The 17,904-nt window shown below is 44.5% G+C and overlaps 1 protein-coding gene across 1 annotated transcript in view; it reads left to right on the forward strand.

The window, feature by feature from the left end:
* LOC106590757 (protein phosphatase 1 regulatory subunit 29) overlaps positions 1-17,904 on the forward strand; it is a 160,184-nt gene that overhangs the window by 131,426 nt on the left and 10,854 nt on the right. Inside the window, exons 3-4 of the mRNA XM_045708346.2 lie at positions 15,053-15,639; positions 16,221-16,370. Of these exons, the coding sequence (XP_045564302.2) occupies positions 15,415-15,639; positions 16,221-16,370 (375 nt within the window). The 5' untranslated portion in view covers positions 15,053-15,414. The remainder of the gene's footprint in view (positions 1-15,052; positions 15,640-16,220; positions 16,371-17,904) is intronic.

The raw sequence follows: 17,904 nt of genomic DNA on the forward strand, positions 1-17,904 counted from the left end.
CAGGGTTGGAGTGAAACTTACAGGAGGGTATCTCTCCAGGAACAGGGTTGGTGAGCCCTGATCTAGATTATACACCCAGCATGTTGACATCACCCATCAACAATTTCCACCAGACATTATCATAGTGAGGGTTTAAAGAAATCTACAGTTGGGGCCAAGCTAAAAAAAATGATCTTCGGGGCTGAAATATCTAGTATTATACTTTATACGACATCTTGAAATGTATATATACATTCTACCTAGCAACAGTTGACACAGAAACAATTGATAAATAAGGGTAATATAAGAACGCAGGCTTGGAGCAAATGAGTGCATATTGACTGTGTGATCTGGTATCACTGAGCCATTGACTATCTATCATAGTAATAGCTGTCATATCTTACACAGTGGGATCACTTCAGCATTATCTCTATCTTTATGTGAATGGAGCTCTGATCAGTTTTTGGTCAAGGTAGGGTCCTGTTTCTATTCATTAGGAATGAGACCACTTGATACACACACCACACACACACACACACACACACACACACACACACACACACACACACACACACACACACACACACACACACACACACACACACACACACACACACACACACACACACACACACGAGATGAGCCAGGTGACACTGAATCTCTTCATTCACAAACATGAGCATGGATGCGTACATACCAACCATCCTCAGCGCTCCTGGGGAACTAAATAGTACCTTTCTTATTGTATTGTTCAGATGTATGCTGTCAATCACATGAACACGTTGCACAGATTGGTGGCTTAAAGAGAGAGGGGAGATATGGAAAAGCTTTACTGTACAGAATGTTAAACGTCAGGGAGAAATCCTATAAGAGACTTTTCTCTTCGTTTCCTTTTCCCTCCTTTCATTTCAGCCCAATATGTTTGATTGACAGGCCTTTCTCTGTTGATAGAGGAGGTTTGATAGTTGGAGGTCTCTGTTGATAGAGGAGGTTTGATGGTTGGAGGGTCTCTGTTGATAGAGGAGGTTTGATAGTTGGAGGTCTCTGTTGATAGAGGAGGTTTGATAGTTGGAGGGTCTCTGTTGATAGAGGAGGTTTGATGGTTGGAGGTCTCTGTCGATAGAGGAGGTTTTATAGTCGGAGGTCTGTTAGTTGAAGGTCTGTCGATAGAGGAGGTTTTATAGTCGGAGGTCTGTTAGTTGAAGGTCTGTCGATAGAGGAGGTTTGATAGTTGGAGGTCTCTGTCAATAGAGGAGGTTTGATAGTTGGAGGTCTGTTAGTTGAAGGTCTGTCGATAGAGGAGGTTTGATAGTTGGAGGTCACTGTCATTAGAGGAGGTTTGATGGTTGGAGGTCTCTGTCAATAGAGGAGGTTTGATAGTTGAAGGTCTGTCAATAAAGGAGGTTTGATAGTTGGAGGTCTGTTAGTTGAAGGTCTGTTGATAGAGGAGGTTTGATAGTTGGAGGTCTCTGTCAATAGAGGAGGTTTGATAGCTGGAGGTCTCTGTTGATAGAGGAGGTTTGATAGCTGGAGGTCTCTGTTGATAGAGGAGGTTTGATAGTTGGAGGTCTCTGCAATAGAGGAGGTTTGATGGTTGGAGGTCTCTGTCAATAGAGGAGGTTTGATAGTTGGAGGTCTGTTAGTTGAAGGTCTGTCAATAGAGGAGGTTTGATAGTTGGAGGTCTCTGTCAATAGAGGAGGTTTGATAGCTGGAGGTCTGTTAGTTGAAGGTCTGTTGATAGAGGAGGTTTGATAGTTGGAGGTCTCTGTCAATAGAGGAGGTTTGATAGCTGGAGGTCTCTGTCAATAGAGGAGGTTTGATAGTTGGAGGTCTCTGTCAATAGAGGAGGTTTGATAGTTGGAGGTCTGTTAGTTGAAGGTCTGTTGATAGAGGTTTGATAGTTGGAGGTCTCTGTTGATAGAGGAGGTTTGATAGTTGGAGGTCTCTGTCAATAGAGGAGGTTTTATAGTTGGAGGTCTGTTAGTTGAAGGTCTGTTGATAGAGGAGGTTTGATAGCTGGAAGTCTCTGTCAATAGAGGAGGTTTGATAGTTGGAGGTCTGTTAGTTGAAGGTCTGTCAATAGAGGAGGTTTGATAGCTGGAGGTCTCTGTCAATAGAGGAGGTTTGATAGCTGGAGGTCTCTGTCAATAGAGGAGGTTTGATAGTTGGAGGTCTCTGTCAATAGAGGAGGTTTGATAGCTGGAGGTCTCTGTCAATAGAGGAGGTTTGGTGGTTGGAGGTCTCTGTCAATAGAGGAGGTTTGATAGTTGGAGGTCTCTGTCAATAGAGGAGGTTTGATAGTTGGAGGTCTCTGTCGATAGAGGAGGTTTGATGGTTGGAGGTCTCTGTTGATAGAGGAGGTTTGATAGTTGAAGGTCTGTCGATAGAGGAGGTTTTATAGTCGGAGGTCTGTTAGTTGAAGTCTGTCGATAGAGGAGGTTTTATAGGCGGAGGTCTCTGTTGATAGAGGAGGTTTGATAGTTGAAGTCTGTCGATAGAGGAGGTTTTATAGGCGGAGGTCTCTGTTGATAGAGGAGAATTTATAGTCGGAGGTCTGTTGATAGAGGAGGTTTGATAGTTGGAGGTAGTTGGGGATGAGATTGGTTTTGTGTACACAGAAAATGATAACATTTTCCTGAATGGCATGTTCAAACTCACCAGGTGGAGAGCAGAGAAAGATACAATGGAATACAAATTTAGTCGTACAGGTAACTGACAAAATAAACACTGACATAAAGTGTCCAAATATGACATTGGGCCACCAAGAGCCAGAACAGCTTCAATGCACCTTGGCACAGATTCTACAAGTGTCTGGAACGCTATTGGAGGGATGTGACACCATTCTTCCACAAGAAATTCCATCTGTATTGTGTGATGCTTCAAGCAAGCAGTTGTTTAATAGACTGAAGGGACAGACAGACAGACAGACAGACAGACAGACAGACAGACAGACAGACAGACAGACAGACAGACAGACAGACAGACAGACAGACAGACAGACAGACAGACAGACAGACAGATGTGCTTCTCTTCTGATGTTCATTCTGGAACCATCCACCTGCCTTCCAGAACTCTATAATTAGCATTGTCTGTCTGTCAGCCACACACACAAACAGGCTCACACACACACACACACACTCACATATAGTATGCACACACACATACTGTCAGCCGCAAGAGTTCATTAAAACGCAGATTTCGAGAGGTGATAAGGAAAACAGCAAAAAAGAACCCTTTGAAAAATGAAAAAAAAAAATATTAATTTCGTTATTTTCTTCCACACTTCATGTCAAAAGAGGGGGACCGGAAGCTATGTTTCCTATCAGTCAATCATATTCCTTGTGGTTCTTGTTGAAAGAGACGAGGAAGATAATACCAGGGCACACACAGAGAGAGAGAGGAGAGAGGAGAGAGAGAGAGAGAGAGAGAAAGACACAAAGATACAGAGGGATAGATAGAGAGGCAAAGATACAGGGGGCGAGAGAGAGAGGCAAAGATACAGGGGGCGAGAGAGAGAGGCAAAAATACAGGGGGCGAGAGAGAGGCAAAGATACAGGGGGCGAGAGAGAGAGGCAAAGATACAGGGGGCGAGAGAGAGAGGCAAAGATACAGGGGGCGAGAGAGAGAGGCAAAAATACAGGGGGCGAGAGAGAGGCAAAGATACAGGGGGCGAGAGAGAGAGGCAAAAATACAGGGGGCGAGAGAGAGAGGCAAAGATACAGAGGGATAGATAGAGAGGCAAAGATACAGGGGGCGAGAGAGAGAGGCAAAGATACAGAGGGATAGATAGAGAGGCAAAGATACAGGGGGCGAGAGAGAGAGGCAAAGATACAGGGGGCGAGAGAGAGAGGCAAAGATACAGGGGGCGAGAGAGAGAGGCAAAAATACAGGGGGCGAGAGAGAGAGGCAAAGATACAGGGGGAGAGAGAGAGGCAAAGATACAGGGGGAGAGAGAGAGAGGCAAAGATACAGGGGGAGAGAGAGAGAGGCAAAGATACAGGGGGAGAGAGAGAGAGGCAAAGATACAGGGGGAGAGAGAGAGAGGCAAAGATACAGAGAGGGAGAGAGAGTGGAGGCAAAGATACAGGGGGCGAGAGAGAGAGGCAAAGATACAGAGGGATAGATAGAGAGGCAAAGATACAGGGGGAGAAAGAGAGAGGCAAAGATACAGGGGGAGAGAGAGAGAGGCAAAGATACAGGGGGCGAGAGAGAGAGGCAAAGATACAGAGGGATAGATAGAGAGGCAAAGATACAGAGGGATAGATAGAGAGGCAAAGATACAGGGGGCGAGAGAGAGAGGCAAAGATACAGGGGGCGAGAGAGAGAGGCAAAAATACAGGGGGCGAGAGAGAGAGGCAAAGATACAGGGGGAGAGAGAGAGGCAAAGATACAGGGGGAGAGAGAGAGAGGCAAAGATACAGGGGGAGAGAGAGAGAGGCAAAGATACAGGGGGAGAGAGAGAGGCAAAGATACAGAGGGATAGATAGAGAGGCAAAGATACAGGGGGAGAGAGAGAGAGGCAAAGATACAGGGGGAGAGAGAGAGAGGCAAAGATACAGGGGGAGAGAGAGAGGGAGGCAAAGATACAGAGAGGGAGAGAGAGTGGAGGCAAAGATACAGAGAGAGAGAGAGAGGCAAAGATACACTAAGAGAGAGAGAGAGAGAGAGATGCAAAGATACAGAGGGATAGATAGAGAGGCAAAGATACAGGGGGCGAGAGAGAGAGGCAAAGATACAGGGGGCGAGAGAGAGAGGCAAAGATACAGGGGGCGAGAGAGAGAGGCAAAGATACAGGGGGCGAGAGAGAGAGGCAAAGATACAGGGGGAGAGAGAGAGGCAAAGATACAGGGGGAGAGAGAGAGAGGCAAAGATACAGGGGGAGAGAGAGAGAGGCAAAGATACAGGGGGAGAGAGAGAGAGGCAAAGATACAGGGGGAGAGAGAGAGGCAAAGATACAGGGGGAGAGAGAGAGGGAGGCAAAGATACAGAGAGGGAGAGAGAGTGGAGGCAAAGATACAGAGAGAGAGAGAGAGGCAAAGATACACTAAGAGAGAGAGAGAGAGAGATGCAAAGATACAGAAAGAGAGAGAGAGAGGCAAAGATACAGAAAGAGAGAGAGAGAGAGAGAGAGAGAGAGAGATGCAAAGATACAGAAAGAGAGAGAGAGAGGCAAAGATACAGAGAGAGAGCGAGAGAGGAAAGTGTGTGTGAGAGAGAGAGAGTTCCAGATCCTAGGGTTAGGGATCTGCAATGCAGCGTTCAAAGAAAATGGAGGCATTTGATAATACAAATAATAATAATTATTATTAAATATTTTATTATAATTTGGTGAATGCTTATTTTTCCTATGTCATATATTTTTTCTTGTGTTCATATGTATGTGTGAATTGGAAATTAGTTTTTTGTATATCCCACCCTCGGAGAGTGGGGTCACAGCCAGGGTCTGCCATTATCAATGGAGAGAGGTAGCTGAGAGAGAAACAAAGTGAGCTGGAGAGAAAGAATGACAGCAACAACAAAGACTTTGTGTTGAACTAATGGACAGCATACACTCTTCGGAAGACCTGGAGCTGAAGCCCAGAGCTTCACACACACCACAACAGACATTAGAGCAAATTAAACCTGGAAAAAAGAGACTTGAATCAAAAGCCTATTGAAATGCAGCTACATAATTATTATAATTATTACCCATTATCAATGGCAGGCAACAGAGATAAGGCCTCTCTAATTAGTGTTTTAATAACAGCATATTTTGACATATGTCAGCTGTCAGTCAGACTGTGAAAAAGTGAAATCAAAACATACGTACTTTGTTCGAACCTGTGTACAAGCAAACACGCTCCATTTCAATCCAATGAATAGAACTAGGAATTCACTCCAGAAGCCTCAACAGAGAATATCATTACAAAATGTAATATATGTATTTTTACAGAAGACAGATGGGCCTGTAGGTATTACATTCTCTCTCTATGGCGGGAACCCAGTAATCTGGCAGATACCTCAGTCAAAGTCCTCCTGCCTTTTGTTGTATAGCACACTGTATTACTTATACAACTAATATAAGGACAGGACATGAGACGGGAGTAGAAATTAACGTGGCCATTTAATGCGTTTCACAGGAAGAACATTCCAAGCATTTCAAAGTAGGTAAGCAAGGGGGGGGGGGGGGGGGGGGGGTTACAGGTGCCCTAAAGGGACAAAACTAGAATATCAATACACAACATATCCCTCCCCCTTTACCTTTGATGACTCATAAGGAAAAAGTAAATATTCACTGTTTTGCCTATTGTCTTCATTTTAATATAAGTTCTCTTAATGTAAATAAATGAACTTTTCAGAATAACCTTTTCTAAACTAGGGATAGAGGGTAGACTGCCTCAGTCCCCAGACAACCCTGGGGTGTATTCTGCCCCAATGTCAGAGGTTAGTCTGAACTATATAGTCAACCTGTCAGGGGGTCGTCTTTCTCTTGCAGGGTAATGACGATGTACAGGTGGGTCTACAGTCACATTATCTCTGAGTCTGAGTGGTGATGGTGTATGCCCAGACTGGGGTGCAACAGTACCCTGAGTAGGCACTCTGGCTGGTTCAGGTGAGCCTGGAGCACTTTCCACATTTGTAGGTTGCTGCAGTGGATGTTCAGGTGATAGCTCGTAGTCATGGTAGGTCTCCAGTAGCTGATCTTGTTTTGTCACTTGACATGAATCATCTCTGAGGTTGGTTCCTGGCAACAGTTGATCCACGTGTCTCGTCCAGATGATGTTTTCGAGTGTATGAACTGTGTAGGACACAGGCCCTGTTTGTGCAATCACTGTGGCTGGTATCCACTTTGGACCTTTGCAGTAGTTCCAAGCAAGAACTCTCTCTCCAGCTATGAAGCTTCTGTCTTTTGCTTTGCTCCGTCTCTTAACCTGTGCTCTCTGTTGTGTCTGTACAACCCGTCTCGTCTTTGGAGGTCTCAGGAGGTCGAGTCACGTGCGAAGCTGTCTTTTCATCATGGCTGACGCGGGTGCCACTTTGGTTGTAGCGTGGGGAGTGTTTCTGTAGGTTAACAGGAAGGTGTTTAGGCGCCTATTGAGGGAGCCATTCCCTTGTGATGATTTTAAAGCTTGCTTCATCGTTTGGACGAACCTTTCAGGTTCGGCCGTTCATTGCAGGGTGACACGGCGCTGACTTGATGTGCTGAATTCCATTTGCTTCCATGAATGACCGGAACTCTTCAGACACCAGTTGGGGGGCCATTATCACTAATGAGTTGAGTTGGCAAGCCAAAGCGACTGAAGATTGACCGTAGCTCTTCGATGGTTCTCTCCGCTGAAGTGCTCTTCATCACTGTGACCTCAGGCCATTTGCTGTGTGCGTCAACTACGACTAAGAACATACGATCCTCCAGTGGGCCTGCATAGTCTATGTGGACTCGCTGCCAAGGCTCCTCTGGGAAGTCCCATGGGTGTAGTGGCGCTAGCTGAGGCATGTTCCTCATATTTTGACATGCAGAACATGACTTGACCTTGTCTTCGATAGCTGCGTCCAGACCTGGCCACCAAAAGTAGCTGTGTGCAATCTCCTTCATTTGCACCATGCCACAGTGCCCTGAATGGAGTTCTTCAAGCACCTGCCTTCTCAGTGGCGGTGGTATGATGACTCAAAAACCTCATAGCAAGCATCCAAACTAAACTGTGAGCTCGTTTCTCCTCACTAGGTAAGGTTGTAGGCTGTCCGACATCTCTCCTTCTTTTCCACAAGTGACAATGTCCATGACCTCAGACATCACTGGATCAGTGTGGGTGTACTTTTTCACTTGGACAGATGTAACTGGGGCGTTCGTCACTTCCTTGAAGTAGAAGATTTCAGCCTTGGAGTGCTCAGTGTGTGCGACAGGTAAGGGAAGCCTTGAGAGGCCATCTGCATTGCAGTGCTGCTCAGACCTTCTGTACTTGATATCGTACTGGTGAGCAGATAACAATAACGCCCATCGCTGCATGCGGCTGGCTGCAAGCGACGGAATGCCGGTGTGGGGACCAAAGATGGAGGTGAGGGGTCTATGGTCCGTCAGCAGTGTGAATCGTCGGCCAAACAGAAACTGATGAAATTTCTTAACTCCAAACACAATGGCGAGTGCTTCGCGCTCTATCTGTGCATAATTGCTCTCGGCTTTACTTAAGGTCCGTGACACGAAAGCAATTGGCCTTTCTTCACCTGATGGCATGATTTGTGAGACAACTGCACCAACACCATAAGGCAATGCATCACATGCCAACTGTAATGGGGTTGAAGTGGGTTAGGGCCTCTAACTGAGCTAAGGCTGTTTTCACTTTCTTGAAGGCCTCCTCACATCTGTCTGTCCACTTCAACTGTTTGGTTTTGTTAAAAAGTTCATGCAGTGGCTTTAACATGTTAGCTAGGTTTGGTACAAACTTTACGTAGTATGTCAGTAGTCCTAAGAATGATCTCAGCTGACTCAGCTTCTGTGAGGATGGAGCTTCCGCAAAGGCCTTCACCTTCGATGGCGCCTTGTGGAGCCCCGAACTGTCGATGACGTGGCCCAGGTACTCGCATTTGTCCTTCCGGACCCTCAGACAGTACTCCTCCAATCTCTGTAGTGTAGCATTCAGGTTTCTCAGGTGCTCCTGCTCGTCTTTGCCGGTGATGAGTAGATCATTGAGGTAACATTGGACCCCAGTGAGCCCGCTCAGTATCTGGTCCATAACTTTCTGAAACAAGGCCGGAGCTGAAGTGATTCCAAAAGGAAGCCTCCGGTACCTGTACAGTCCTTTGTGAGTCACTATGGTCAACAGTTCTTGTGACTCTTGGTCCACATGCATCTGTAGATAGACTTATGTCATGCCTATCTTACTGAATTGTTGTCCTCCAGCTAAACCAGAAAGAGGTCGTCAATGAGGGGTAGTGGATATTTTTCAGCAGTCAAGACTGGGTTAATGGTGACTTTGAAATCACCACAGAGTCTGAGTGATCCATCTTTTTTATGACTGGAACAACGGGTGTAGCCCATTCACTAACATTCACTGGATCCAATACTCCACTCTCCACTAGTCTGTTTAGCTCAATTTCAACTTTTGGTTTTATGGAGTATGGGACAGGTCTAGCTTTGAAGCATTTTGGCTTGCTGTCTGGTTTCACGGTCAGTTTAACTGCTATGTCCTTCATACTGCCAAGGTCTCCTTTGAACACATCCGCGTGTTTCCTCAATATCCCTTGTAGGTTTGTGTCCTCTTTTGCAACCATGTGAATTTCCTGCCAGTTTAGTTTGATCTTTTCCAGCCATGTGTGTCCTAGCAATGCTGGATGGTTGCCTTTCACAATGTAGAGTGGTAGCTTTACCTTCTGTTTGTTGAGCTCCATTGTAACAATCACACTTCCTCTCACTGGAACAATCTCACCGGTGTATGTTTTCAGTGTCATCTTTGTGGGCTGTAGTGTGAGGTGATGTAGTTTCACCTTGTATACAGCCTCAGACAGCAGAGATATGGCTGCTCCAGTCTCCACTTGCATCCGTACTGCGTTTCCATCCAGTAGCGGTGTCACCCAGTACCCATGTCCATTGTCTGAAATGGACAAAACATGCAAAGATTCTTCACTTTCTTTTTGTACTTCCTGAAGTCGCTTTTTTTTCTGCAGTCTAAGTCTTTGCACCAACACTCCTCTGCTTGGTGACCTGGTTTCCTGCAGCGATAGCATGGCTTGCCACCTCCTGCCTTGTTTTTTTAACTCCGTAGACACCTTATGCACTTTGGTCGATGCACTTAGCTGTTGTGCGTCTTTATTTGCCATTTCCATTGACGTACTCACTTCTATTGCTCTCTGCAATGTTAAGTTACTCTCAGTCAAAAGGTGTTTCTGAATTGCCTCGCTCTGCATGCCACACACTAACCTATCACGTATAGTGTCACTCATTGATCGCCCAAATTCAGTGTTCAGATAACTGTTTCAATACAGTCACAAACTGTGAGATTGATTCCCCCTCCTCTTGATTTCTCTTATGAAACCGGAATCTCTCTGCGATTATCAGTGGTTTGGGAGAATAATGTCCTTCTAAGGTAGCCACAATTTCATCATATGATTTATCACCAGGTTTTTCAGGCGTTACTAGGCTGCGCAGTAGATTGAATGTTTTTCCTCCCATAACAGTCAAAAATGTTGGCACAATGACTTCTGCTTTAATTCCATTTGCCAACACAAAGTACTCAAAACGTTCTGTGTAAGAACTCCATTGTTCCACAGATTCATCAAATGTTCCTATATTTCCAATCGATGCAGACATTTTCGGTTTATTTTTCTTTCTCACACTTTTCAGACGGTCGCTTACACCCAGACCCCTTTTTTTTTCTTTCTTTTAACTCACGATGACTTCACTTTCTCCCGCAGCGAAACTCTTCCTATCCCTCGAGGCTCTCATTGCCGTGACATCAAAGGCTAGCTAGCGTCACTCGACTGGCTAGCTCCACGTTTTGTTTGCGTCTTTCTACAGCGAAAAAAAAATATGAATTTAACTCTTTCTGCCGAAGATGATGAGCACAAACGTAAGAACGTTTCTTCCTCGTCACCAGTTTTGTTGTATTAGCACACTGTATTACTTATACAACTAATATAAGGACAGGACATGAGACGGGAGTAGAAATTAACGTGGCATTGTTTAATGCGTTTCACAGGAAGAACATTCCAAGCATTTCAACGCAGGTAAGCAAAGGGTGGTTACAGGTGCCCTAAAGGGACAAAACTAGAATATCAATACACAACAACTTTAGAGTCTGGAAAGGCTCCTTACATCAATAATGAAGGGGGCTGTGCTTTATGCTGATTGGTTCCCCTTGGTGTCTTTCTCACTGAACACCAACAGGAACAGCCACACACAGCCCCCGAGCACCGCCCCCTTCCAATTACAACTGTTGGATTTTCAAATCCGAACAACGAGAGGTCTCAACCCGCCAGGAAAAAAATAATACATTTGTGAGAACCAATCAATATTTCTGACCTAATATTTCATTGACAAATGGCCTCCTGTCCAGACTGGTGAGTCACAGCTCTTCCTCGCTGTGTGGTCACGTGGGTCGCATCAGCCAGGCTAGGACCACAGCCAGGCTAGGACCACAGAGACAAATAGCTTTTTTATATGTGGCGTATTACCTTTACCGAGCTATGGAAGCCTATCAGGGTCAAAGGCAAATTGATAGTCTCTGATGGGGGAATTGAATTGTCGATATCAATTTCACTGCGTGACAGAGAGTTGGAAAGAGAGAGAATATGTGTGTCTCTATATATGTGTGTGTGTGTGTGTGTGTGTGTGTGTGTGTGTGTGTGTGTGTGTGTGTGTGTGTGTGTGTGTGTGTGTGTGTGTGTGTGTGTGTGTGTGTGTGTGTGTGTGTGTGTGTGTGTGTGTGTGTGTGTGTGTGTGTGTGTGTGTGGCACTGAGAGTTGGGTGTCAGTAGCCAAAATGAGGGGTGACCAGGATCTGAATTAGGTGCACGCTGTGGAGATGAGAAGAGCAGACGACAATTAGGGACGGACCAATACAATAGGATAGGTTCCTACACTCTTAAGTGGATTCTTTTGCACTGTCCTGAAGAGGTCAGTGAATATGGATGTGTCCCAAATCTCTTAACACGCTTCCTTGCCTCCACCACACACTCATGTAAAGTAGGGAGGATCAGAATGAATTCCACCACATTATGTTCACCAGTTAAGTATTCCCAGATCAGGTAGCTATCTTGAGGATATGGTTCCATTGGATCAATGTCCACTGTTCTGTCAGTCACTTTGCATTGAATCATCTGCTGAATGGCCACATTATGATGTAGCCAAGGAGGGTCCAGCTGTTTAAGACCACGGGATTTGCAGCTAAAGAACTTCTCTGCAGTTTGAGAGTAGATGATGGCGTGAGTAAAGTGTGTGTGTGAGCTTAGTCTTTTTGTGAATTGCATATTAACACCATGTTTATGCACTCCAGCGAAGGGTGGTTAAGTGTTTGTCAACATTCAGTTACAACAGACACACACACACACACACACACACACACACACACACACACACACACACACACACACACACACACACACACACACACACACACACACACACACACACACACACACACACACACACACACACACACACACACACACACACACACACACACACACCACTCCTCATGAGTGGTTAACGGTGCTTGTCTAGGCTCCTTTGAACCCCTCTGCATATGTGTCTTAAACTGGCTCTTACAGATAAACACTGTGTGTGTGTGTGTGTGTGTGTGTGTGGCTCTCACAGATAAACACTTTGTGAGTGTGTGTGTGTGGCTCTCACAGATAAACAGTAGGAATACAAATATCATTTTGTTTTTGGTATAAAACAACAGAAGAACATAAGGCCGTCCTAGAAAATGGGCTCCCGAGTGGCACAGCGGTCTAAGGCACTGCATCTCAGTGCTAGAGGCATCCCTGCAGACCCTGGTTTGATCCCGGGCTGTAGCACAACCAGCCGTGAGCGCACAATTGGCCCAGCGTTGTCCGGGGGAGGGTTTGGCCGGGGTAGGCCGTCATTGTAAAATAAGACTTTGTTCTTAACTGAGCTGCATGGTTAAGTAAAATAGGGCCTATTCACTTATGTATTTATTTAACCAAGATAGTCAACTCACAGACAGTCATGTATTTTTTAACCTTTATTTAACTAGGCAAGTCAGTTAGGAACAAATTCTTATCTACAATGATGGCCCACCAAAAGGCAAAAGGCCTCCTGCGGGGACAGGGGCCTGGGATTAAAAATAAAATAAAAATATAGGACAAAACACACATCACGACAAGAGAGACACCACAACACTACGTAAGGAGAGACAACCACATAGCATGGCAGCAACACAACATGACAACAACATGGTAGCAACACAACATGGCAGCAGCACAACATGGTAGCAGCACAAAACATGGTACAAACATTGGTGGGCACAGACAACAGCACAAAGGGCAAGAAGGTAGAGACAACAATACATCACACAAAGCAGCCACAACTGTCAGTAAGAGTGTCCATGATTGAGTCTTTGAATGAAGAGATTGAGATAAAACTGTCCAGTTTGAGTGTTTGTTGCAGCTTGTTCCAGTCGCTAGCTGCAGTGAACTGAAAAGAGGAGCGACCCAGAGATGTGTGTGCTTTGGGGACCTTTAACAGAATGTGACTGGCAGAACAAGTGTTGAATGTGGAGGATGAGGGCTGCAGTAGATATCTCAGCATGGGTAGGATGGTCCTCTGAATCAGGGTTAGTTTGGCAGCTGGGGTGAAAGAGGAGCGATTACGATAGAGGAGACAAAGTCTAGATTTAACCTTAGCCTGCAGTTTTGATATGTGCTGAGAGAAGGACAGTGTACCGTCTAGCCAGTAACAACTGCTTTCCAAGGAGTCCTACACTGAACAGTCAACATGGTTCCTGTGTTATAGTAGTGTCATTTCACCGGTGTGACTGGTAGACATTATGTGATTTTGTAGAAAAAGTGAAACCAGTGGGATGCACAGGTAACTGCCAAAATAAAGGAAACACCAACATGAAGTGTCTTAATAGGGCGTTGGGGCACCACAAGCAAGAACAGCTTCAATGCACCTTGGCATAGATTCTACCAATGTCTAACCTGGTCCCGTGTGTCATTTCATTGGCATGACTATAGACACATTACACTTTTTGGGGGGAGAAATTGACATTGTTAAACCCATTTAAATGTAAGTGATATAGCGTACACAAAACAGTGAACCTTGTCCTGTGTGTTGGTGTCATTTCATTGGTGTGACTAGATACATTACAAAATATGTTTTAGGAAAAGTGACGTTGAAAATGGAAAATCCATTTGAATTGCTTTAGCTGTAATGCATACTCTTTAGTATGGATTACAGCCTAACCCACGTTAATCCAGCAGGAGAAACACACACACACACACACACACACACACACACACACACACACACACACACACACACACACACACACACACACACACACACACACACACACACACACACACACACACACACACACACACACACACACACACACACACACACACACACACACACACACACACACACACACACACACACACACATTGATCCAGCAGAGAAATGAAGTAAACCGCTGTGTCGTGCCTAGCTGCCTGCAAGACACTTTCTTCTCTACTTTCTCCTCCTTTTTAGTCCCTCTTTCTCACTCCTTTATTCCCATTTAGTCCCTCTTTCTCACTCCTTTATTCCCATTTAGTCCCTCTTTCTCACTCCTTTATTCCCTTTTAGTCCCTCTTTCTCACTCCTTTATTCCCATTTAGTCCCTCTGTCTCACTCCTTTATTCCCATTTAGTCCCTCTTTCTTCTCCCTTAGTTCCTTTAAAAAGCGTTGATGTTAGCTTTATTGTTTTTCTGTATTGTAGAGCACAGAAGCTCTATAACTGAATTGTGAAAGGATTGTAAACAATGGAGAATGTCTATGAAATTAGATTTGATTGTTTTAGGGTTTTTAACATTTACATATTTATTGGTGAGTAGTATGCTAATGTATTTGCAGCAGAACTGCAATTCGATGATGCTGTGTGTGTGTCTGTGTGTGTTTGTCTATGCGTTATGCATTTTGTTTTATACATTTGAATAATATTACTTGTGGGAAAGGCATGTTATTATGAAAAGTCTAAATCTATGTTCCTCTTCTTTAGTATTAAATTGAATAATCCTCATTGCTAATGGATATTTCAGTGTATCATGTTACCTTGAAGTGATGGCATATCTTCATTTTTTTCATTATATCTCTTTTACACAGCTCATTTTGAAACCAGACCTAAAGTCAATTAATTAGAAATCCTTAGGGAATACGTGAAAGGGATTAACAATTTGTAATTAGCTGTTTTAATGCAAATGTCTGTTTCTTCTCATTTTTTCTCACTTTCTGGATCTCTCTCTCTCTCTCTCTCTCTCTCTCTCTCTCTCTCTCTCTCTCTCTCTCTCTCTCTCTCTCTCTCTCTCTCTCTCTCTCTCTCTCTCTCTCTCTCTCTCTCTCTCTCTCTCTCTCTCTCTCTCTCTCTCTCACAGGTTCTCTGCCAAACTGAAAGGGAGTTTTCCTCCATCTCTGTCGCTGAGGGAAACGGTCATTAGGGGCCATGAGTTGTTGCTGGGGCTACCATCATTGTATCCCTCCGACGCGGAACACTTAAAATGGGGTCTATGTTACCAGCTACCATGGCTGCCAAGCGGCAAGCCATGCTCTAATCGCCTAGGCAACAACCTATCTGTGACCTACGACTTCCTGTCTCTACTTCCTGCTCTGGCCACACCCCTTCCTTACCTGTCACCCAACCTGATTTCAAACTTGCCTGCTTCCTTTCCTAATATTCTCCCCTTTCCCTTATTTTCTTAATAAGATAACCCCTCCTATCCTCCCTTCCTCCCTAACCATGGCCAACAGGTTTCTCCACCTCCCCTCCATCCCGCTCTCCCTATCCCTCTCTCCGTCCATCTTCCTCTACCTTCTCCCCCCATTACTTCTTCTCCTCCACCTCCCTGGGTCCGTCCGGGGGGACTGCTGGCTGATCGAGGGGGATAAAGGCTACGTGTGGCTGGCCATCTGCAGTCAGAACCAGCCCCCGTACGAGACCATCCCCCAGCACATCAACAATACGGTACTGTTATGTTTTATATTATAGAATATATATTATGCTATACAGCCTACCCCTAGCGGTAATTGTAAAATCTGTCATTTTAATTCCAATGCTGGTTTTGCTCATTGGGGTGTTCCTTTTCAACCACCGAATAACATCACCAAGAGTTAGTACAATATAGAATTGAAACAGTATTGGGGCTGGAACAGAGCCTTGAGGAACACTAAAACGTACCTTACTTTTCAACCACCGTAGTTCATATGTTCCATAGGAACCACCATAGTTTGGCAAAGCTAAAACGGAATGTTTTGTTTATGCTAGCTTACAAATACTAGCTCACTGTTTTGTTATACTACTTTACAAATGTTGAGCCGTTTGATGAAGAAAAAATTAGATTTTTGAATTAGATTTTATTCGATTTATTTGACCATTTGATAAACACCGCGTGGATACAATGCATTTAAAAATAATTTCCATTGTGGTCCTCTTTCAACCCAACTTTCAACAGAAATGCAAAGCTAACACTAAATGTTTCCTTATGCTAGCTCGTGAATGCCGAGCCATTTGATATTAAATAAGTTCTCGTTCTTTTAACACAATAGGTCCATGACCTGAGGCTGAATGAGAACAAGCTGAAAGCAGTGCTATTCCACTCCATGTATCGCTTCACCAACCTCACAGACCTCAACCTCACCAAGAATGAGATCTCTTACATAGAGGACGGGGCCTTTACCCATCAGGCCAACCTACAGGTAAGGGATTTGATTGGTTGGTTGGTGGATGTGTTGAGAGGGAGGGATTTGATTGGTTGATTGGTTAGTTGGTTGGTTGATTGATTGGTTAATTGGTATGTTGGTTGGTTGATTGGTTAGTTGGCTGGATGACAACGAGATCTCTTACTTCAGGGATGGGCAACTCTTCTGGGGCCTGATTGGTGTCACACTTTTGCCCCAGCCCCAGTTTACATACAGTAACTTGGAAAGTATTCAGACTCTGACTATTTCCACATTGTTTTACGTTACAGCCTTATTCTAAACTTGATTAAATTATATTTTTGCCTCATCAATCTACACACAATACCCCATAATGACAAAGCAAAAATAGGTTTTTAGAAATGTATGCTAATTTATAAAAAATAAAAGATGTCACATTTACATAAGTATTCAAACCCTTAGCTCAGTGATTACAGCATTGATTCTTCTTGGGTATGATGCTACAAGCTTGGCACACCTGTATTTGGGGAGTTTCTCCCATTCTTCTCTGCAGATCTTCTCAAGCTCTGTCAGGTTGGATGGGGAGAGTTGCTGCACAGCTATTTTCAGGTCTCTCCAGAGATGTTAGATTGGGTTCAAGTCCGGGCTCTGGCTGGACCACTCAAGGACATTCAGAGACTTGTCCTGAAGCCACTCCTGCGTTGTCTTGGCTGTTTGCTTAGGGTTGTTGTCCTGTTGGAAGGCGAACCTTCGCCCCAGTCTGAAGTCCTGAGTGCTCTGGAGCAGGTTTTCATCAAGGATCTCTCTGTACTTTGCTCAGTTCATCTTTGCCTCGATCCTGACTAGTCTCCCAGTCCCTCCCGCTGAAAAACATCTCCACAGCATGATGCTGCCACCACCATGCTTCACCGTAGGGATGATGCCAGGTTTCCTACAGACGTGACGCTTGGCATTCAGGCCAAGGAGTTCGATCTTGGTTTCATCAGACCAGAGAGTCTTGTTTCTCATGGTCTGAGAGTCCTTTAGGTACATTTTGGCAAACTCCAAGCAGGCTGTCATATGCTTTATACTGAACTTTGGAGCTCTTAAGAATGGTGGAGTCCACTGTGTTCTTGGGGACCTTCCATGCGGCAGAATTTATTTTGGTACCTTTTCCCAGATCTGTGCCTTGACACAATCCTCTCTCAGATTTCTACGGCCAATTCCTTTGACCTCATGGCTTGGTCTTTGCTCTGACATGCACTGTCAACTGTGTGACCTTATATAGACAGGTGTGTGCCTTTCCAAATCATGTCCAACCAATTGAATTTACCACAGGTGGACTAAAAGTTGTAGAAACATCTCAATGATGATCAATGGATGCACCTGAGCTCAATGTCGAGTCTCATAGCAAAGGATCTGAATACTTATGTAAATAAGGTACTTCTGTTTAAATTTTTAAGACATTTGCAAATATAAAAAAAAATAATGTTTTTGCTTAGTCATTATGGGGTATTTTGTGTAGAAGGCTGAGGATTTTATTTTAGCAATTTTAGAACAAGGTTGTAACGTAACAAATTGTGGAAAAGGTCAA

This window comes from Salmo salar, chromosome 02 (genome assembly GCF_965601325.2).
Source record: "Salmo salar chromosome 02, fSalSal1, whole genome shotgun sequence".
NCBI lineage: Eukaryota > Metazoa > Chordata > Actinopteri > Salmoniformes > Salmonidae > Salmo > Salmo salar.